Source organism: Physella acuta, unplaced genomic scaffold, assembly GCF_028476545.2.
Source record: "Physella acuta isolate Inbredline_101_S28 unplaced genomic scaffold, ASM2847654v3 ptg000972l, whole genome shotgun sequence".
NCBI lineage: Eukaryota > Metazoa > Mollusca > Gastropoda > Physidae > Physella > Physella acuta.
In genome coordinates this window covers 56078-78994 of record NW_026732489.1, presented here as the reverse complement: position 1 = coordinate 78994, position 22917 = coordinate 56078, and the positions used below count along the sequence as shown (strand labels likewise).

At 39.0% G+C, this 22917-nt stretch overlaps 1 protein-coding gene across 1 annotated transcript in view; it reads right to left on the bottom strand.

Annotated features, from left to right (window-relative positions):
* LOC131954093 (metal cation symporter ZIP14-like) overlaps nucleotides 1–22656 on the bottom strand; it is a 30799-nt gene extending 8143 nt beyond the window's left edge. The window contains exons 1-6 of the mRNA XM_059317615.1: nucleotides 22257–22656; nucleotides 5489–5713; nucleotides 4617–4700; nucleotides 3847–3961; nucleotides 2243–2344; nucleotides 656–804 (exon numbers count right to left, since the gene is read on the bottom strand). Of these exons, the coding sequence (XP_059173598.1) occupies nucleotides 656–804; nucleotides 2243–2344; nucleotides 3847–3961; nucleotides 4617–4700; nucleotides 5489–5713; nucleotides 22257–22505 (924 nt within the window). The 5' untranslated portion in view covers nucleotides 22506–22656. The remainder of the gene's footprint in view (nucleotides 1–655; nucleotides 805–2242; nucleotides 2345–3846; nucleotides 3962–4616; nucleotides 4701–5488; nucleotides 5714–22256) is intronic.
* Between the last annotated feature and the right edge of the window lie 261 nt (nucleotides 22657–22917).

The following is a 22917-nucleotide window of genomic DNA, read 5'->3' as shown; positions in this document are numbered from 1 at the left end:
TGGTATTTTAGCTTCACTCTAATTTAGAGACATGATTCATGGTATTTTAGTTTCACTCTAATTTAGAGACATGATTCATGGTATTTTAGTTTCACTCTAATTTAGAGACATGATTCATGGTATTTTAGTTTCACTCTAATTTAGAGACATGATTCATGGTATTTTAGTTTCACTCTAATTTAGAGACATGATTCATGGTATTTTAGTTTCACTCTAATTTAGAGACATGATTCATGGTATTTTAGTTTCACTCTAATTTAGAGACATGATTCATGGTATTTTAGTTTCACTCTAATTTAGAGACATGATTCATGGTATTTTAGTTTCACTCTAATTTAGAGACATGATTCATGGTATTTTAGTTTCACTCTAATTTAGAGACATGATTCAAGGTATTTTAGTCTCACTCTAATTTAGAGACATGATTCATGGTATTTTAGTTTCACTCTAATTTAGAGACATTATTCATGGTATTTTAGTCTCACTCTAAAAGATTACACAACAAGTACTCAGTAATTTGAAAAAAAGCTGTCTCTACTTCAAAGCCAACATTTGCTGTCAAGATTGTGTTGGTAGCAAGCAGACTAGGATGTTGGTGAAAGTATTAAGCCCTTGTGTCCGCATGAAACATGATTCACGTCTGCTAGAAACTCACATCAGTGGCTTGTCGTCTGCTCCTGGTGTGTCCTGACGTTTGGTCGTGGCTCACGTCTGCCACATGGCGCCGCCTTCTGTGGTCGGTGTGAGCAGTCTCAGTGGTGACTTCTGGTAGGATGGTGAGTAGCTCCATCATAGACTGGAGCCCTGGGGGTTAAAGGATACGTGTCATTTCCGGCTCAAAGTATAAACGGCAACCTCCACAAATATTAACCTCCACAAATGTCAACCTCCACAAATATCAACCTCCACAAACATCAACCTCCACAAACATCAACCTCCACAAATATCAACCTCCACAAATATCAACCTCCACAAACATCAACCTCCACAAACATCAACCTCCACAAATATCAACCTCCACAAACATTAACCTCCACAAATATCAACCTCCACAAATATCAACCTCCACAAATATCAACCTCCACAAATATCAACCTCCACAAATATCAACCTCCACAAATATCAACCTCCAAAATGTTAACCTCCACAAATATCAACCTCCACAAATATCAACCTCCTCAAATATCAACCTCCACAAATATCAACCTCCACAAATATCAACCTCCACAAATATCAACCTCCACAAATATCAACCTCCAAAATGTTAACCTCCACAAATATCAACCTCCACAAATATCAACCTCCTCAAATATCAACCTCCACAAATATCAACCTACACAAATATCAACCTCCACAAATATCAACCTCCACAAATATCAACCTCCACAAATATCAACCTCCACAAATATCAACCATCACAAATATTTGCCTGAATTGTTACAAAAAAAAGTAAGAAATCGACGTGATGTGGGTGACTTAAAGCAATACCTGGGGGAGGGGGAGGGAGGGGATGCACTTTTGGGTGTTTGACCAGAGGAACGAATGGCTAAAAAATGTAATGTCTCATACATGCATTAGCACAGAAAAATTTTTAAACGAATTTTTGCAACTATATAGCATTCTAAAATTTTTTAAATTTATAATTTTTTAATGTCATTAGCACATGGGAATTACATTTCTTGGTGAAAAAAAAATGAATAACTGTTATTGGGGTAGCGGGTTTAAAAATCGTGGGGGAAAAAACTTTATCTATGGACCCCCCCCCCCCCCCCATTTCAGATGTTACTTGTGTTACTTCTTACGTAAAGAAAATAATGCAGGCTGTTGCTCTCTTGCTTACATGTGCTACTGATCCATTTAATAAAGGGGTTATACTAGCTTTGTCCCATTTTTCCACTATCGGAAACAAATCTCAAATATTATGCATGTCAGCGGTGTAGATGACACAAGAACAATTTGAATTCTTTGGATGACGATCACGCTCTTATCTCCGGCCAAAGTAAAAAAAAAAAGTTAAACTAAAAATTAAACATTAGCATAATGGGAGGGGGGAGGGGTGAAATCGTGATAGTTCCAAGCCTTATTTTTTAAGTTTGTAGACACAGAGGCTTTTCGTGAAGGTAGATTTAGCATGATGCTAATATGAAGATAACCCACTTATTCGTGAAAAATCTGGCCAGTTCAACTCTCAAACGAGAAGCACCAAGTGCGAATCTGGACAATGTAAACAATGGCTACTTACCGAGATCTGTTATCTTCTCCCCGTCTCCGAAGTGCTGCATTATGTGCTTGACAAAAGCCGACTTGGTCGGTAGAAGTCGACATTTCTCTTCTTTTTTAAAACCTAATTTAAGGAAACATTGAATTCGACATTTTTCTTTTAAACCCTAATTTAAACATGAAAACAAAATGACAGGTACAGCAAGGAGAGATTTTCTAAAAGGAAACTTGTACAAATAATCGTGTACACATAAATTTGACGGCATTGAAGTTTTATGGGGTTTTAAAAATTATGTTGTGTTATATAGAGTAGGGGTGGTTTATAATTTTGAAATATTTTATTAAATAAAGTGGACGATTGTACACCATTAACATCAGTGAGATACATGAAGGGGAGGATATATAACACTTCTATAAACGTGACTAGCTTCACTGATTATATACATTTGGTTAAACAATAGCACTCGCTGGTTCAGCATAGCTCTTGACCAGTGGCGTCACAAGGTCGGGTGTCATCCGGTTTGGGCAGCACCCCCCCCCCCCCACCCCCCCCCCCCCCCCCCCACACCGGCTTTCGCCTTGTGACGCCACTGCTGGTGACCATTTTCTACGGGAAGATGCTCGCCTTTTCTAACTTTAACAAAAGCTTTCTTTTAAAACATTTTGGGCACATCCCAATAAGAAGCTAAAAATTTGATTATTTCAAAATATCCTGGTCGTGGAAACACGATCAGTTTTCTTCACGTTTTTATTGAATTTTTTGTCCATTTTTTCAAAACCATAAGGCTAAGGTTCATTAAAGCTCCACTCATCACAATTTTTTTTTCATTTCGTCAACAAAAATGGTACAATAAATCAAAAATAGGAGTCGAAGTGTGAGTGTGGAGGGGGGGGGGGGGGGGGAGGAGGATGCATATTCCCCTTTGATGTAGGTGGGGATAGCATATTATCTTTTAATCTCTGTAGGTAATCCTAACACACTGTCGACAGATTAGGACGCCATGAAAACAGAAATCAGATGACAGGGTGACTTAATCAAGGATTCACCCCGGACAACACACTGCTCGTGGTCGCTTAATTAGTGCTTTAATTAGCAGATCCTGGGGCCCAGGTGGTGCAGCAAGACGCCCCCCCCCCCCCCCCACAGGTTCGAACAACGCTAGCTGTCTAAACATGAACCCATCCAACCCACGTGAGAAAAATAAACGTCAAACCGAGGTCCGAGTTTAACAAGTTACGGCTATTGATGTATGCGTGCGGCCCCTAGATCGAACGGATCAAATCAATCGGGACTCACTGGCCGCTGGATGACCGAGGATGAGGGTTTCTGTACTGTGGGAATATATCACAAGTCAGGGTCAGTTACAGGATAGGTCAGGGTGGGGTCAGGGTAAGTCGGGGTGTAGACAGGGTAGGTCAGGGTGTGGGGAGGCTAGGTAGGGTGGGTCAGGGTGTGGTCGGGACATGTCAATGCGTGGCAGAATAGGTCAATGTGGTCAGGGTAGGTCAGCGTGGGCGCGAAGACACCCAAGGGAGAACTTGTGGGAGCGACATCAAAGACAGAGGGACAAGAATATAGTCTCATCTAGCTCTGATTGTGTGTACGTGACTCGGTTGCTAGGTTACCTGCGTAAATAAAGTAGAGCATCATGGCGGATAGTTGGTCGACATCCTCGCTGGTCAAGTGGTCAGCATCCTCATCATCTCTCATGTAGTAGGCCAGAGCGTCCGGGCTCATACACTGAGGTACAAACATACACTGAGGTACAAACATTCACTGAGGTACAAACATTCACTGAGGTACAAACATACACTGAGGTACAAACATTTACTGAGGTACAAACATGCACTGAGGTACAAACATTCACTGAGGTACAAACATTCACTGAGGTACAAACATTCACTGAGGTACAAACATTCACTGAGGTACAAACATTCACTGAGGTACAAACATACACTGAGGTACATTCACTGAGGTACAAACATTCACTGAGGTACATTCACTGAGGTACAAACATACACTGAGGTACAAACACACACTGAGGTACAAACATTGACTGAGGTACATTCACTGAGGTACAAACATTCACTGAGGTACAAACATTCACTGAGGTACAAACATTCACTGAGGTACAAACATTCACTGAGGTACAAACATTCACTGAGGTACATTCACTGAGGTACATTCACTTAGGTACAAACATACACTGAGGTACAAACATTCACTAAGGTACAAACATTATATATGGAAACTTTATGAGACAGTGTTTTACCAGTTGCACTATATGGATATCATAATACTAACTCTGGTCTAAACCATTGGGCAGGTTACCCTATAGTGTAGTTAGTGTACCTATACTGTAACTCAGGTACCTTGACATTTACAGCGAGCATACCTTTGGTTTGACGACTAGGCTGGGCAGGGCGGAATGGTCATCTATGATCTGATTGGCTGGCTGATCTTGGCTTGCAATACTCGGCTGAAACACATGATGACGTCATGAACAGACGGCTTGTGTTCTCGTGGAGAGGATTAGAGTCGGTTATCATGTTTCACCATTTGCTTTATGTTAGGGTTAACGCGAGGGTTAGGCTTAATCTAGGGAAGTCTGGGTAAGAGAATGGTGGCGGGGTTAGACCAAGCTTAAAAGCTGGGGCGGGATACAGGTGACAGCAGGCCTACATTAGCTAAGGGGGAGTATGTTGTTGCTGTCATGTTGCTGGTGTGTGGATAGTGGTGGGGGTATGGTATAAGTTTGACGGGGTGAGAATGGGGGTACGGCATAAGTCTGACAGGGTGGGGGGGTGGGGGTGGGACGATAAAAGGACGATGTATGGCAAGTATGCCATACATCAGACGATAAAATACAATCCTGCAATATCTATGGTAGGCGAGTGATTGTGGTGTGAAGTGATTGTGGTGTGAAGTGATTGTGGTGGGAAGTGATTGTGATGTGACATGATTGTGTTGTGAAATGATTGTGATGGGAATGCGGTTGTCGATCTTCAAAAAATAAAATGTGTTTTTACCCTCAAATTTAATTTTTCAATAGATCTAGGACAAACATTTAGGAGGGGTGGGGTGTGTGACAGCATAACTAGATATGATTAAAAAATTGGGGGGTGGGGGGGGGGGGTGGACAATATATCTAGATATGATCCAAAAAATGGGGGGGGGGGTGACAATACATCTAGATATGATCTCAAAGTTTTAAATCTGTTGTATCACAATGTCGTGACAAACAAAAGTGCTAAAAATAGCCCTAACCTCAAGTAAAGCGAATAAAGATTCAGTGTTGTTCCTCATTGGCTGCAGGAAGGCACGTGCTGTTTTTAGCTTCTCGCGAGACAGCTCGATGTGGGCGGGGCAGGTGTGTTCAAGTTGAGTGACGTAGTACAGCAGGAGTGATGACGTAGTGTAGAACTGCTCCCTATCGAGACCATTCTCCAGCGTGTCATTGTAGAAATCAGTGAGCTGAGTTGTGTTCATACACTGGGAACAGCAAACAATACAAGGAGTTTAACTACATGTGTTATCTTTAGTAACAATCATACAATCTTTAGCAACAATCATACATTGTATACAAACGTGCATTTGTTAGCAAGATTCATACATTGTAAACAAACATGTTAATTTTTTATCAAGAATCATACATTGTAAACAAAGGGGAATTTTAGCAAGAATTATACAGTGTTGAATGTAGTTCCCTATTCGAACTTGTTAGCCTATCCCCCGCCGACTTTACTTTACCCTAACACGAGTCAGGTACCCATCTAGGCTGAGTAGACTCAGGGACGTTGTACTAACTGGAACCCAAATTCGAAGGTGAGACTTTCGAGTTAGCAGCCTAAATCTGAAATCACTTGTAATCGTTGTTTAAATCTCTATCCGATGTTTTCTTCCCTATACAAGCACCGTTCTGTGTCTGTTAATGTTGCACACAACTCAACAACTTTTCAAACCATGCCGCGGGCCGTGCTTCAAATAGATCCACACGTAACAGTTCATTGAAGGTGCATTCAAATGTTTTTTTTTTTCAAGGATAAAAATAAGTGCAATACAGGGGTGTCGGACAAAACAAAATTATACAGATTTTCATCTAAGTAGAGACACAAACAAAAGTTCTTTCAATGGATCGTTCGTTTGCCGGGACGTCCGTTAACCGAGGTATAGGCTGTTATACCCAGCCATAAATGATTGTAGGAAAAAAAGTCACAGGAAAAAAAAACACAGGAAAAAAAACACAGAAAAAAGTCGCAGGAAAAAAAGTCACAGGAAAATAAGTCACAGGAAAAAAAGTCACAAATATACATTTGCATGATATTTGTTAATACTTGTATGTATTAAATATTTAGAGAGTGCAAATTAACTTAGGATTAATTAAATGTAATGTGATGTGTGTAGGCTGTATACGCATAGGAATTTTTATAATTCATCTAAAAATATTTATTATTTAAGTATGTAGATTGTAATTATGTTAAACTTAAGATTAGAAGCATTTAATAGAATGCTGCAAAGTCCACGGTTTTCATCGTGTTTTTTTTTTTAAAAATACCAATATTAAATTACCGTGAAATGGTAAGTTCATCTGACTTGCTGCCCTCAACTCATGGCAACAATAGTTATGTTTAGTTCAACCACCTTTACTGCCCACATTTATCACGCTCATTACATAACAAAACTTACGATCAAAACAGAAAGCCGACAAGGTTCAAAGGCTGTCATTGACGCATAGCGTCAACAACACAAAATATGTTCGGACAATGCCTACTGAGGAGAGGCCGACAAGAGAATAGCCTACGGCAAAATTTGCCTAAATTTCTTTTATAATTAACTTTTCTACCGCGTATTTAACTAAATACGTAACAAAAGTTGAGATTGCTGTGTAAATTATCTTAGAGTATTTTTTACTTACAATTGTTATAAATCATAACGCTTTTAACGTCTATAAATAATTTATGCTATAAAAAAAATACAACCCACAACAATAAACTTACAAAATTTTACAATTCTTAACAAATTAATAAAAATATTTCTAAAAAGATTTTTGTGACTTTTTTTCTGTGACTTTTTTCGATAAAATTTTTCCACTGTGACTTTTTTTCTGTGACTTTTTTTCCTAGCAAAAACTGTGACTTTTTTCTGTGTTTTTTTTTCCTGTGACTTTTTTTCCGTTCACCCTATAAATAGCAGCCACTTTTGGCTCCCCAACGACCCAGTCACTGCCAGAGGCGTAGCTAGTTGAGGGCGGGTAGGGTGGCCGCCGACCCTAGGGGCAGTGCTCAAGCCAGGTTATTTAGCGCCATAGACTTATTAATACGTCGTCCCTTTCCCCCCCCCCCCTCCCCCCGCAAATTTTTTTCGGGCCCCCATTATATATATATATATATATATATATATATATATATATATATATATATATATATATATATATATATATATATATATATATATATATATATATATATATATATATATATACATATATATGAAGGGTTAAAAATTGAAACTTGCACAGGGCGCCGGGCTGTTCCCCCGCTGGTCTGTAGCACGTCTGTCTGTAGCGAGCTGTTGACCGAGGCCGCTGACAAGGGCCACAACCCAGGTCTCACCTGCGGCCAGCGGAGACAAACTGCAGACGACGTCAGCAAACGGATTTGTCCGTCTGCGCCAACAGATCAGCCGGCAAAATTGGACCGGCAAAAGGCCGGCGTATTAGCGGCTATTTGACGAGAAACAGCGGATTTACCTCCCAAAGCGCTTACCCTTTCCATCAGCTGTCGGAGGATTAAGTTAATACTCTCGGCACGTGACACACCAGTGTCCTACATACACAGCAAGTCAAATTAACTTTAGAGTTAGCGCCCTTACTCTCCACCCAATGGACACATTCTTCGATTCTTAAAGTTCATATCCCCCACCCCTAAAGTTCATACCCCCACCCCTAAAGTTCATACCCTCCACCCCTAAAGTTCATACCCCCACCCCTAAAGTTCATACCCCCACCCCTAAAGTTCATACCCCCACCCCTAAAGTTCATACCCCCACCCCTAAAGTTCACACCCTCCACCCCTAAAGTTCATACCCCCACCCCTAAAGTTCATACCCCCACCCCTAAAGTTCATACCCCCACCCCTAAAGTTCATATCCTCCACCCCTAAAGTTCATACCCCCCACCCCTAAAGTTCATACCCTCCAACCCTAAAGTTCATACCCTCCACCCACCCCAACCTAGGGCGCCAACCTAATGGGTAGAAAAACAAGTAAATAAAAAGTCTAATGACAATTTAAGCGCAATTTCCTTATGTTATCCATAACAATTTTTAATTTTTTTGTGACCGAACGAAAGGATTTTTTTTGCGCTAAAAACCTACACGATGCTCAGTTTAAATTAAAAATATCATCCTATAGGTCTACACGATGCTCAGTTTAAAAATTCTTAATTATTTTTTTGTGACCGACGAAAGGATATTTTTGAAAACTTTCTTCGGCAGTATTGGTCTAAATTATGGCAGGAATCGATTGGTAAATGTTTCAAGTCGCTAAGTGGTCTGGTTGCCGACATATGGGCCAAAAACTGCATTTTTTCGAGGTTTTTTGGCTTTTCCGGAAAATCCAGGAAGGAATTCCGGGAATTTTTTTGGCCCACAATCATCCTCGGAACTTGCTTAACATATTTGCTTTTGGAACTAGTCCTCGATATTGCTTCGTTGAGGAGGAGATACGACTTAAAGCTGCGGACACACATCCATCCATTTATTCATACATCCAGAAATGACGAGTTAATAATCGCAATTGTCCGTATGGAAATTGCGCTAAAAATGCTAAGTTCGTTTTAAACTGCAGTATTGAATACTACAGTCAAAGTTCAGAAAAGAAACGGCTACAAGGTTTTGCACACTGATTTTACAGTTTTCTACCTTTTGCACACTGATTTTACGGTTTTCTTCCTTGATTGTGTAAAGTAAAACAAAAACCCTTAAAGGTCAATAAAGGTCAATGATCGGTAAAACTGCTAACCACCTGGGTTGGGTGTGGAGGATGGGTGGGGGTGGGGGGCTATTTCGCTCATTTAGAATTACACCAGATTGGTGAGTAGATAAATCACTTAACACTTAGAAAAGAAACCAAGCGTATTAACAAATAATATTCGATTTCTATAGCTAATATTGTACGCGACTCAGAGGCGTAGCGGCCCCGCCCGGCGCCCGGGAACAAACTTTCAATTTGGCGCCCCCCCCCCCCCCCCCCCATAATTTTTTTTAATTTATAATTCAAAACTGCAGCTAAAATGAGTAGTATATTAGGTCCCTTTTGGAGCGAATGGGTGAGGGGGATGCGGATGCGGATGCGGATGCGGAACAAAGGCTATATAGGAAAATACTCCCCCAGCCTGGTACAATGACATATAGCAAAATACTCACCCACCTGGGTAAGTGGGTGAGCAGCCTGGTACAACGAGATATAGTAAAATACTCCCTGGGGGAGGTGGAGGTACATCCTCATATAGTAAAATACTCACCCAACTGGGTGAGGGTGGGTGAGGGTGGGTGAGCAGCCTGGTACAATGAGATATAGTAAAATACTCACCCACCTGGGTGAGGGTGGGTGAGGGTGGGTGAACAGCCTGGTACAACGAGATATAGTAAAATACTCACCCACCCTAGGGTGGGGGATGCGGATGCGGAGTAGGTCAGTAGGTCACCACCGGTGACCTTGTGACGTAATCAGTGACCTTGTGACGTAATCATTGACCTAGTTACGTAATCAGTGACCTAGTTACGTAATTTTAATGAGTTTTTTTAATTAGTTTGAATTTAATTTTTAAATTTTAATTAATTTTTGACCTAGTTACGTAATTTTAATGTGTTTTTTAATTAATTTGATTTTAATTACTTTGTTTATATTGTGTAATTTTAAAATGTTTATTGAGTAGTTACGTGATTGGATTTTAATTTTTTAAATTTTTAAATTTTTTTAAAATTTTTAAATTTTGTAATTTTAATTATTTTAATTAGTTTAATTATTATTAACTTATTTTAATTAGTTTAATTATTATTAACGAGTTACGTAATTGGAGTTTAATTTTTTTTTTTTTAAATTTTTAAATTTTTTAAATTATTATTTTTTAATTTTAAATTTTATATTTGTTTATTTGTTTACTTGTTGTTTAATTTAATTACTTTGTTTATTTTGTTTTGTAATTTTTATTGACGAGTTACGTTATTGGATTATTTGTTTGATTTTTAATTAATTTGATTTTAATTACTTTGTTTGTGTTTTGTCTGTTTATTTTTAATAAGTTTAATTAATTTGATTTTTATTTAAATTTTTAATTTTTTAAAATTTTATTTTATAATTAGTAATTATTTTAATTTGATTATTAGTTTGAAATTCATTTTATTTCTTTGATTTCAATTACTTTGTTTAATTTATTTATTTGATATATTTCTTTTCTTTGTTGTTTAATTTGTTGGTTTGTTTATTTTGTTGTATGTATGTTTTAAATTCTCCCCTACAACGACCGTGTACAAAAAACAGGTTAAATTCTCCACCACAACGAACGTTACAAACATAGAACATTCATTAAAGATAACGATTAACAACACCTGTTACTCGCTAATGGCACCCGGCACGTATCGATTCACCAGCGATCCTTTGTTCTTATCAAGCACCGTACAAGGGTCAAGTTCATATCGATCGCACCCACTGACCATCAGACCTAATTAATTTGGTCACGCCTCGTGGGTTTATGTGTTGTTCACTAAAGCGAACACAGCAGGGGGTATGGTAATTAACGCGAAGCCAGCGTTAAGTGTGGGAACACCTGTTACCACGTTAATCGATTTTTCCCCCGGTTGGGTCCCGTGCTTTTCACTAACAGTTATACGGACAGTATCATAGGTTTTTTTGTTTTCACCTAGGCAATGTTTTGTTGTTGGTTGGTGTAGAGTTTATACGAGGGTCGGTGAAGTTTTCACCGAGGTTGGTTTTGAACTCGAACCATGCATGTTTAGGAATTGCTAGGTGTAGAGTTTATACTAGGGTGGTGTGGTTTTGGTTTCACCATGGATTGGTTCAAAGTTGTTACATGTATGCTTTGGAGTTGGTAGGTTTCAAACTAGCGTCGGTGAAGTTTTCACCGAGGCAGGTTACAAAGTTGATACAGGCATGTTTTGGAAGTGTTAGGGGCCGAATCCATACTAGAGTGGGAAGGATTTTGTTTTCACCGAGTGATGTTGGTACACGGATGTTTTGGAAGGGGTTGGTGTAGAGTCTATACTACGGTCGGTGAAGTTTTCACCGAGGCGTGTTTCAAAGTTGCTACATGTATGTTTAGGAATTGTTAGGGGGCAGAGTTCATACTAGGGTCGGGGGAGTTTTGATAACACCGAGACATGTTGGTACATACATGTTCTTGGAATTGTTGGCAGCCGAGTTTATATTAGGGTCGGTGAGGTTTTCATCTAGGTAGGTTTCAAAGTTGTTACATGTATGTTTTGGAAGGGGTTGGTGGATGGTTTTTATACTAGAGTCGGTGAAGTTTTCAACGATGCAATATTATTTGTCTTTACAAGTTCGCTTTGTGTGTGTGTGTGTGTTTGAGTGTGTGTGTGTGTGTGTGTGTGTACGTGTGTGTGTAAGGTGGTGGTAAGGTGGTGGTGGTGGTGGTGGTGGTGGTGGTGGTGGTGGTGGTGGTGGTAAGGTGGTGGTAAGGTAGTAGTGGTAAGGTGGTGGTAAGGTGGTGGTAAATTTGCTTAAGATTATAAACTTCAAGTTTTAAAAATCAACAACGTTATAGTACGTCGTGTCAAATGACACACCGTTTAAAATGTCTACATTTAAATTTCACCAAAATAATGATGTATAAACTAAATATGATATAACGTTAGCATACATATCATTCAATCTAATCATTCTAAAGTACAAATCAATAATTTTTTTTTTTTTTATTGATTAAGGGGCCGTGTTCATACTAGGGTCGGTGAAGTTTTCACCGAGGTAGATTTCAAAGTTGGATGTGGATGTTTTTATTTGTATATGGAAAGATTTAAAAATTTGGATGGGAACATTGTCACTTTTGAGAGTAAATGTCAATGTGTTTAGGAAGGGGATATTCATTGGGGAGTGGTGTCTACAAGTTATGTATCCCAGTCTGTTGGAGTGGTTTCTAGGGGGTTGTGACATTAATTGAATAAACACTTGTCTGTAAGATTGTCCTACATCCTTTGTCTGTCCAAGGAATAGTGTGGGTAGTGGTACGATCTGTTTATCTATCGGTTGGTATTGAGCTTAGGGATGGGAGAAGGGGGAAGGGGTTGCTGACAAAGGGAAGGGGAAGGGCGAATTGTGATAATGGTTGGGGCACCGATCAGAGCGGTAAAGGGATATTTCCAACTCGGATCCAGTATTTTAAATGGTTCATTTTGATTCCAGTCATACATCTTATACAGGATACCGAGTTACCTAACTTTCAGGGACAAGTAACAAAACAATAATTCACATCAAAAATTAAAAAAAGACCGTTTATATCATAAGTTTTTATTGAATAAATACAACCCCATCAGCATACCGTCATGGTTCTGTCTTATTTACATATTTACAGTAAAGTCTCGTTAAAGTCACGGTTGGTAAACTAAAAGGAGTTATATGTCTAGGGGAGATGTTGTCACATTGTCTGCGTCTACTCGTCTTTTAATGTAAAAGTAAGAAAGTGAGTTTCTGTGTTGGGTGTAAGTATATATCCCCGTGTTGTATGCTCTGAACCCTGTGTTTGTCCCACCACTTGGTTCCTTTGTTGTGAGGACCTGCATGAAAGATTCTTTGCCTAGTGTGTTGTGATTTTTAGATAATCCCTTGGTTGATGTTTTATTATACTCGCCAAAACAGTGGTACGTCTTGCTACATAAAGATACCATCCCATCCCCTTCATATTCTAATTTAAACAACCCCGGTGTTCTCTTTTCATAAATTTTCCTAGCCCTACACTCTAGACAATGACTATCTACCGTGCCTTTGCCGCTTATAAATTGTGGTCTATGTGAGTCGCATACTTCTGAGGGGAACCATTTGTCGTAAATGTCAAAAAACTCGTGTTCTAGTCCCGGTCTTACGGCTTTTAACAAGTCATCGGTACTTAAGGCTAAGTATAAACTGTCAGTGTCCATCTCACATAGCTGAAAGTCGGTTCTATCTATATATTTGTCTATAAAGTCATAATAAAATTCTAACATCCTAAGTTTCGCGTACTGATAAACGAAAAAGCCTATCTGAAGAGGGAGATCCCAAACTATCTTCTTTTTTAACGTTTCTACTTCGTAAACATCGTCGGTAAGTTTTGTCATTTTTTTAAATCGCGGATTATTAATACAATCCTCTATATCCCTAGCCCTACAGTAGGTCATGTCCGCATCTCGTGTTTTATCCGTCAAAGTTTTACCGTATGCCGCGTTTCCTAACAATTTCATTGTTTCACTAGTTATCGCGTATTTGTCGTCTATGTCCCCCTTTCTTCGCGCGTCTGAAACTGTATCCCCAAATGTCTTAAAACATGCAATTGGATTATATTCAACAACTTGATAAATTTTACTGACTACCAACCCATGATTTAAATACCACTTTAAAAGGGGGGTCGCTAATAAAATTTTCTCCCCTGTAAAGCTACCGATTAAAGTCCGTCTACCGCTAGTTAATAAGTTGTTATCGATCGCGTATTGTCTCATAAAAGGTCCGATGTCATCGCGCGTAACGTCCGTATTTTTAAAAATAGGTGTCATCTCACTAAAATGTGCTCTTAAACTATCCGGTACTTTAATGTCGCATTCTATCAGTCCAAAACACGAGTCGTCTAAAACAGAATCGATGATCTGTTTTTCAGTCAGGGGCCATTTCTTACCATAGGTCGGTGTCGGTGTCTTTTGTGATTTGTCAATAGAGTTTAAATAGTCTTTAATAGTTGGGTTCATTTTTTTCTGGTTCCCCCACTCACATTCCCACATTTCTACGACTTTAACGTCAACAGTCTCGGTAAGGTACTTCGTAATTTCGTTTGTCTTTTTAAATAACTCAGTCAAGGGTCTGTTACTAATGGGGTTTACTGTTCTGTCTTTAGTTAAAGGGCAGTCAGGGTGTCCATGAAAGAGGCAGCCATGGAACTGATAAACGGTTCGAGTGTTCGCGTCCCACCCGTCTACTCTTATATGGCGAGATCCTAAGCTAACTTCGCCCCCGTTAAACGCGGTTTTTAAAGTTACCCCCTTTGTTTTTGAAACCCACGATAACCACTGAAAAGCCTGTTCCCCGTAATGATTCGTTTTACGCGGTCTAAACCCCTCCTCACTATTTCTAATAATCGGAAATCCCGTCGGCATTTTTTGCATTAAAGACCATAAATAAAGCGCGTTCGCATCGTACCCCTTAATTGCCTGTACCACCTTTTTACTATTCCCCCTAATGAACGTTTCACCCTTTTCGTGATGTCTATGAAAAATAATGGAGGGGCCCCCTACGATATTATTTCGGATTGTTTTATGTAACTCTGATTCGCGCTCGGAACACAAAGAAAAAGAAACGTTTTCGGGAAGTGTTTTGAATAAGTATTTTAAGGTTACCCCCGGGACAGAAATCGCGTCTTTAAAAATATCAACCCCTAAATTTTTGTAAAAATTAGTTTGCTGCTCGAGCGCTTCGATAAACGGTTTTACATCGATATTGTTATACCAAATAAGATAATCTTTAAACGTTTGCATCCCCTTCTCTACCCAAATTTGGCTACACGTCGCGTACTCCTCGTCTGAAATGTTACAATTTTTTAATGATGAAAAAAAAGGCCGAATGCGGAGGTAAAGACGTTTCATCTAAGACGGCTAAATTTTTGACATATTCGTACGGAAAAAATCCCTTGGTCTCTTTAACATTATATGCGGCGAGGTATTTACTATAGCTAAACCCTGGTGCTAGATAATTAACTATATCTAAGAACTTTAATTTATTTGTTGATATACACATAAAATTATTATTTCTTTTAACTACATATTTTAAAAGGTGTTTGTTTATCTTCTACGTCGTCTTCGTCATCGTTACAACTAGCTCTAGGTTCCTCCTCTAACCCCTCTTCTGTGTTTGAATAAGCTAAAAAGTACTGAATAAAATACGGCTTAACGAGATTTATATCATATTTTCCTGAATTAAACCCTATAACCGGCATTTGTCGCAAATACTCGTCTAATCTACCGCTAAGAAAGCTATCAAACCCTTTGTCGTTCGACTTATTATCACTACCCCTAGCTTTAGGTGGAAATAACTTCCTGATTTGCTTAAAAACAGGCTCGAACTGTTTTTTCAAAATGCCATAAGCTGCCTCGGCGATTATGTGGAGTCTGTCAATAACTCTAGTCACTAATTCTTGAGGGTCACCAGTCGAAATAAAACAGATGGGTTCGACGAACCCATCTACGTTTGAGGCGACAGAGCAAGACAAAGGCACGTGTTTGGCTACGCTTTTTGTAACTCTACCTAACGGGGGTAACTCGGTATGGTCGAAATAGCATTCGAAATCGTAAGTTGCTCGGAAGGGATAAACAAAGTTACTATTTACAACTACCCCATAGGACGCTAAAAACTCCCAGATTGTTTGGTGTGTCTGATAAACCCCTCCCTTATACCTATCAACGGGTTTCCCCCCATTACACCCTTTCACGTGTCTGTTTAATTGTTTAACGGTGGGCCATAATTTGTTACACACAGAACACGCGAAAGAGTGACCCGCCCCACCTATATTATTAATGTACATAAACTGATTTTGAAAAACTAAAAGATACATGGTCTCCCTAAACCTATCATTACTTCTAAGTTTCGGAAAAAGGATCTGGTTTTCGTCAAATTCAAAAATCTCAATATTTACACTAAAACAGGACTCTAAGAGGGGAATTTCGACCAACCTAACCCCACTAAAATTAGCCAAGGTCCCGAGACCTTGGTGTGCTTGCCACTGTTTCGCGAGATGTAATGTTGGAATTCTAAGATCTCTTGTGGGTGACCCTAAATGTCTGGCTAAACATCTAAAAAAGGAGAAATTGTCTGTGTAGGGTTTTGACTGTGAATCCTGTAGTAACATATTAATGGCGTGATTATGTTTAATAAAGTCAGGAATGTCTGTAAAAAGGCATGTGGGTGAAGCTTTGTCTGTGGTCGGGTGTAAGTCTACTGCATCTCCCCTAAGGTCGTCTACAGGATAAATAGTGGTGTGTGAATTAATGTTACTGTCATTGTTAGTCTTTACGCGTTTGTTGTTTGCTATGTCGTCATACGTCGTATGTCGTTTTAAGGGGCTAGTGTTGGTCGCAGTGTGGTCTGTTTGACTCGCTGATGGGAGTTGGACAGTATGTGTGTCGGTCACTAATGTGGGTTGGTGTGTTTGTCTGTTGGTTGCTGATGGGGTGTCGGTCGGTGATGTTTGGTTGTTGTGTGCTGTCTTATAGTGGTTCGTTAAATTATATTTTCTTGTAAATACTTTCCCGCATGTTGTGCAGGGATGTCTTCCTCGACCATGTGCCGTCTCTTGATGTCGTATGAAAAGTTGATTACGGCTGAATACTCGGTCGCAGATCTCGCATGTGAAGCGAGTCATGGCTGGGTGGCTGGTAGGTTGGGCGGCTTCCATTATTGACGAAGTGTCTAGTAGTTGGATGACTGGATAGGTTGGTGGCTGTAGAATAAAATAAATAAAAATTAAAGTAATTACATGAAATAAAATACATAAAATAAAAAACATACTTAAAACTAGATTGAAAATGAAACTTACCTATGGGTTTGAACGTCTAAGCCGGATCCGAAGTGGTGTAGTTGGATGTGGATGGAACGTTTGGTTCAGTGGATGCCTCGGGGATGGGTAGGTAGCTCAATAGGGTCAATGGATGGCTAGTCTGTCTCGTAGGGTCGGTTGTACACTAAAAAGGAATACAGTTGACGACTTATTTAGATACATATTTATTTAAAGGATATTTTAATGGGGTTAGTTCCCTTAAAACAACGTAATATTAAACTTACCCAGGTGTACGATACAAAATTAAAGTTAATACATGTGACTACTTATTTAGAAAATAATTAAAGGGTATTTTAATATGGTTAGCTCCCATAAAACAATACGTACTATTAAGCTTACCTTTAATCGAATAAACACGCACAAAAGATGTGGCCCGTGGAGGGTTAGGTGGACGTATTGGTTGAGTCCTAAGCTGGCGTGGGTTAGTCTCTGGAGTCAACGGAGGTCGCAGGCAGGATAAGTCGCGGTGATGATTGGTTTGAAGTCCGAAGTTGAAGTGTTTAGAACACAATTTTCGCAGTCATTTATACGTTTGCTCAGCCTAATTACAGCAACAGCTGTCGCACAACAGCTGTTGCATAATGACCTACGTACTTCGCGGAAAGCCACTTAATGTACGTCGTTAATCATTATGAGCCGTCAACCCGAGTGGTAAAACCCATTAACGTGGTAACAGGTGTTCCCACACTTAACGCTGGCTTCGCGTTAATTACCATACCCCCTGCTGTGTTCGCTTTAGTGAACAACACATAAACCCACGAGGCGTGACCAAATTAATTAGGTCTGATGGTCAGTGGGTGCGATCGATATGAACTTGACCCTTGTACGGTGCTTGATAAGAACAAAGGATCGCTGGTGAATCGATACGTGCCGGGTGCCATTAGCGAGTAACAGGTGTTGTTAATCGTTATCTTTAATGAATGTTCTATGTTTGTAACGTTCGTTGTGGTGGAGAATTTAACCTGTTTTTTGTACACGGTCGTTGTAGGGGAGAATTTAAAACATACATACAACAAAATAAACAAACCAACAAATTAAACAACAAAGAAAAGAAATATATCAAATAAATAAATTAAACAAAGTAATTGAAATCAAAGAAATAAAATGAATTTCAAACTAATAATCAAATTAAAATAATTACTAATTATAAAATAAAATTTTAAAAAATTAAAAATTTAAATAAAAATCAAATTAATTAAACTTATTAAAAATAAACAGACAAAACACAAACAAAGTAATTAAAATCAAATTAATTAAAAATCAAACAAATAATCCAATTACGTAACTCGTCAATAAAAATTACAAAACAAAATAAACAAAGTAATTAAATTAAACAACAAGTAAACAAATAAACAAATATAAAATTTAAAATTAAAAAATAATAATTTAAAAAATTTAAAAATTAAAAAAAAAAAAAATTAAACTCCAATTACGTAACTCGTTAATAATAATTAAACTAATTAAAATAAGTTAATAATAATTAAACTAATTAAAATAATTAAAATTACAAAATTTAAAAATTTTAAAAAAATTTAAAAATTTAAAAAATTAAAATCCAATCACGTAACTACTCAATAAACATTTTAAAATTACGTAACTAGGTCACTGATTACGTAACTAGGTCAATGATTACGTCACAAGGTCACTGATTACGTCACAAGGTCACCGGTGGTGACCTACTGACCTACTCCGCATCCCCCACCCTAGGGTGGGTGAGTATTTTACTATATCTCGTTGTACCAGGCTGTTCACCCACCCTCACCCACCCTCACCCAGGTGGGTGAGTATTTTACTATATCTCATTGTACCAGGCTGCTCACCCACCCTCACCCACCCTCACCCAGTTGGGTGAGTATTTTACTATATGAGGATGTACCTCCACCTCCCCCAGGGAGTATTTTACTATATCTCGTTGTACCAGGCTGCTCACCCACTTACCCAGGTGGGTGAGTATTTTGCTATATGTCATTGTACCAGGCTGGGGGAGTATTTTCCTATATAGCCTTTGTTCCGCATCCGCATCCGCATCCGCATCCCCCTCACCCATTCGCTCCAAAAGGGACCTAATATACTACTAAAATGAGCCCCTGGGGTCGGCGCCCGGGGACATATGTACCCCCCCCCCCCCGTCGCTACGCCTCTTACGCGACTAGCCTTTCTAGTTACATTTGACGTTTCTGTCAACTTCAACAAGAGAGATCAGAGACTTTTACTTGATTGCAATACATCTTGCCTGGATAAATATAAGGAAAATAAATGCCACATAATCATATGTGGCAACCTGACCAATCAAATGGCGTAGGTTTGGATGGGTGAACGATGATACAGTTGGGTCGAAATTGTAAAAATGTACGAACATTTTGACCAGAATTTCTTTATCTGAAATTATCGATAGAAATGTTTTTGTACTATAAAAAGTAAATTGTACTGAATAGGTTTGATTGTTTATATCACCATTTAACTCATATCATTCTCATTCACTTAAGGTACACTTAAGGGGTCATCCATAAATGACGTCACGCTTTTTTGACGATTTTTACCTCCCCCTCCCTTCCGTCACACGTCACAAAAAGCCAGACCCCCCCCCCCCTTAAAATGACGTCACACCTCAGCCTTCAACCCCCCCCCCCCCCCCCTCAAAATTGCAGTTGAATTTTTCTTAAAACATAGATATTTTCCCAAAAGCTTGTCAGAACTCTGTCAACATAGAGTATTTTGATCAATTCCTATTACAATTTATTAAAACCGTTTTCTAAAACGAAAAATTACGGCTAAACAAAATTACGGACCTCCCCTCCCCCCTACGAGTGTGACGTCATTTATGGACGACCCCTAAGGCGTTACAACACTTCTACTGTTTTGATCTTCGTCTGCTATAGATCATCAGAAATTGTAATAGTCTATTTTTGAGATTGTTCAAAAGACGTAACGAAAATGGACCAAATTAATGTGATACTTCTGGAAACTATCTTATAAACTTCTGATTTTCTATTTTTTTTAATTCCTTTCTGCTCCAGAAGTAGCGTACGCTCGATAGACAATTCGTCAACGAACCCCCCCCCCCCCCCCCCCCCCAGTAATAGGTCGCTACGCCTCTGCTCTGAGTTGTCACGTTACAAAAAATTTTATCGAGTAAAAGTCTCAACAATGATCATACAACTTTTTGTGGAGTAGAGATGTTAAACAACACACCTGTGGCGAGTTAAAATATAAAAAATACAAATCAGTAGGTGGTGTGACATACCGCGTTGTATGTGTGTGGAAGGGGGGGGGGGCGGGGTAAACTTTTGAGTGATAAGTTCCACAGAGGGGCATGAATGGTGACTGGACATTTTAAACAACAAGTAGACTGGACACTTGAGTGACACAGTAGACGCAGGTATAATGCAGGTATATGTGCTACAGATATGCCACAGGTAACTGGCAGGTATAATTATGTGCTACAGATATGCCACAGGTAACTGGCAGGTATATGTGCTACAGATATGCTACAGGTAACTGGCAGGTATAATTATGTGCTACAGATATGCCACAGGTAACTGGCGGGTATAATGCAGGTATATGTGCTACAGATATGCCACAGGTAACTGGCGGGTATAATTCAGGTATATGTGCTACATTTATGCCACAGGTAACTGGCAGGTATAATTATGTGCTAGAGATATGCCACAGGTAACTGGCAGGTATAATGCAGGTATATGTGCTACAGATATGCCACAGGTAACTGGCGGGTATAATGCAGGTATATGTGCTACAGAAATGCCACAGGTAACTGGCAGGTATAATGCAGGTATATGTGCTACAGATATGCCACAGGTAACTGGCAGGTATAATTATGTGCTACAGATATGCCATAGGTAACTGGCAGGTATAATTCAGGTATATGTGCTACAGATATGCCACAGGTTACTGGCAGGTATAATTATGTGCTAGAGATATGCCACAGGTAACTGGCAGGTATAATTCAGGTATATGTGCTACAGATATGCCACAGGTAACTGGCAGGTATAATGCAGGTATATGTTCCACAGATAACAGTCAACTGATGTTATCGCTGGCTGTGGCGTGTCCAACTGTCACAGCCAGACCGTGAAGCGCGTCAATATTTGAAAACACAAACAATTTAAAAATGCAGGTAGGCTTTCACTAGAGCCAGATTTTTGACATGTCAACTGATGGCGGAGATTTAACCCAGGACGACCTTCAGTTAGATGTGACCTTGACCTCACGGTCTGTAATTTTGCAATATGTTAAGTTATCACCAAAAAGTCTTGAAAATATGTTTATTTGTGTGTTCAAAGTAGCCATACTTAACCCCCCCCCCCCAACCCTCTCTAACCACCCGCCCACTTTGTCAAATTGATACCTAAAGAAGTTGCTGACTTTCACATTCTCTAAATGTGAGATTTGGTTTTTGTTCTCGCTAAATTTCGGGTTATGATGTGCTACTAACATACCAACCGTGAACTGTCTGCAGGTGATCACGTGACATTATGATCACGTGACAGTTAGTGGTGCTAACAAAGGTAAAAATATTCACACTTTTCTTGTAGTACATAGAGCTCTGGGTCAGTGGAGTAAGGGGGGGGGGGGGGGCGTTGGTAAACAATTTACAGGTAAATAAAACTAAACAGAAACCATCAAAGTGCTCCCATTTGATTAAGAAAGTTAAGTAAGATTGATAATTTTAAAACGCGAATTTTAAATGGCGGTGTTTTTCTTTATAACACCTGTTGCTAAATCTCAAAGTGTATACCACTTTCCTAAAACGGTATATATATATATATATATATATATATATATATATATATATATATATATATATATATATATATATATATATATATATATATATATATATATGTTTCTTTATGGTACCACCCCTTCAGCCATTAACAGAGAGGCCCACCCCCACCCCCATATCAGATATGCCCAGTTGTACCCCGTCCACTGCCATGGCTGGCGTCAGCAGACCTTCTGCGCATGCCATTTCTGACACAAACTGTCACGTAGTAGAAGCGTCAAGTCACTACACTACAAAGTCTTATAATATTTTAGGGGCTTAATAATTAGTTATGTCTTAGCTGTTGCGGTTTTATAACTCCGCCTCTCTTACTAAAACATGTTTAGACCAAAAATGGATAGTTGCAATTTTTTTTAAGTCTGCAGCTTAAAAAGTATTATTTTAAAAAATTATTTTAAAAAACTTACCAAAGGCCCATTGCAAGTTACAATGGCTGACACGTTATCTTTGCACACAAGTCGTTTCACCAAAGACGAAAAAAACTTTTCAAACCCTTTCACTGAAAGATGCGTCCTATTTGTTGAATCTTCATTTTCCAAAACAGCATCAAAAACATTCAAACGGTAATTTTTAAATTTTAAGACCGTATCACTTGAATGGCCTACATTCAATAATCCAAAAATCATTAAATCCAAAATTAAATTGTTTTTAAACATTTTATCACGTTCAATTATTTTATTGTTTACGAATAAAGCTTTCGGTTGTTTTAAAAAAAAATATTATTGAGCGCTAATTAACGGACGAACGTTGATTTGATGAAAACCGCTGTCGTGTCGTGTGCAACGGCTAGACTCGTGTGCAAGGTGAAAGGCAAGATGGCGGCGTCCTACACAGCAGTTCCGCGTCACGAGCCTCATTGTGACCAGCGCGCGCCGCTATCAGAGGTTCAACTACTAGACTAGATCTAGTTGGTGGCCTACTTAAATAACTTAGTGGTCGTAAACTCGCACAATTTTTCTATGATATCGTTAGCCCTACGTATGATTGGTGACGTGTTTAGTTGATGTTGTGAATAATGTTGTGAATATGCTTATAAAAACTTTTTAAAAAATAATTAGTCGTATCCTT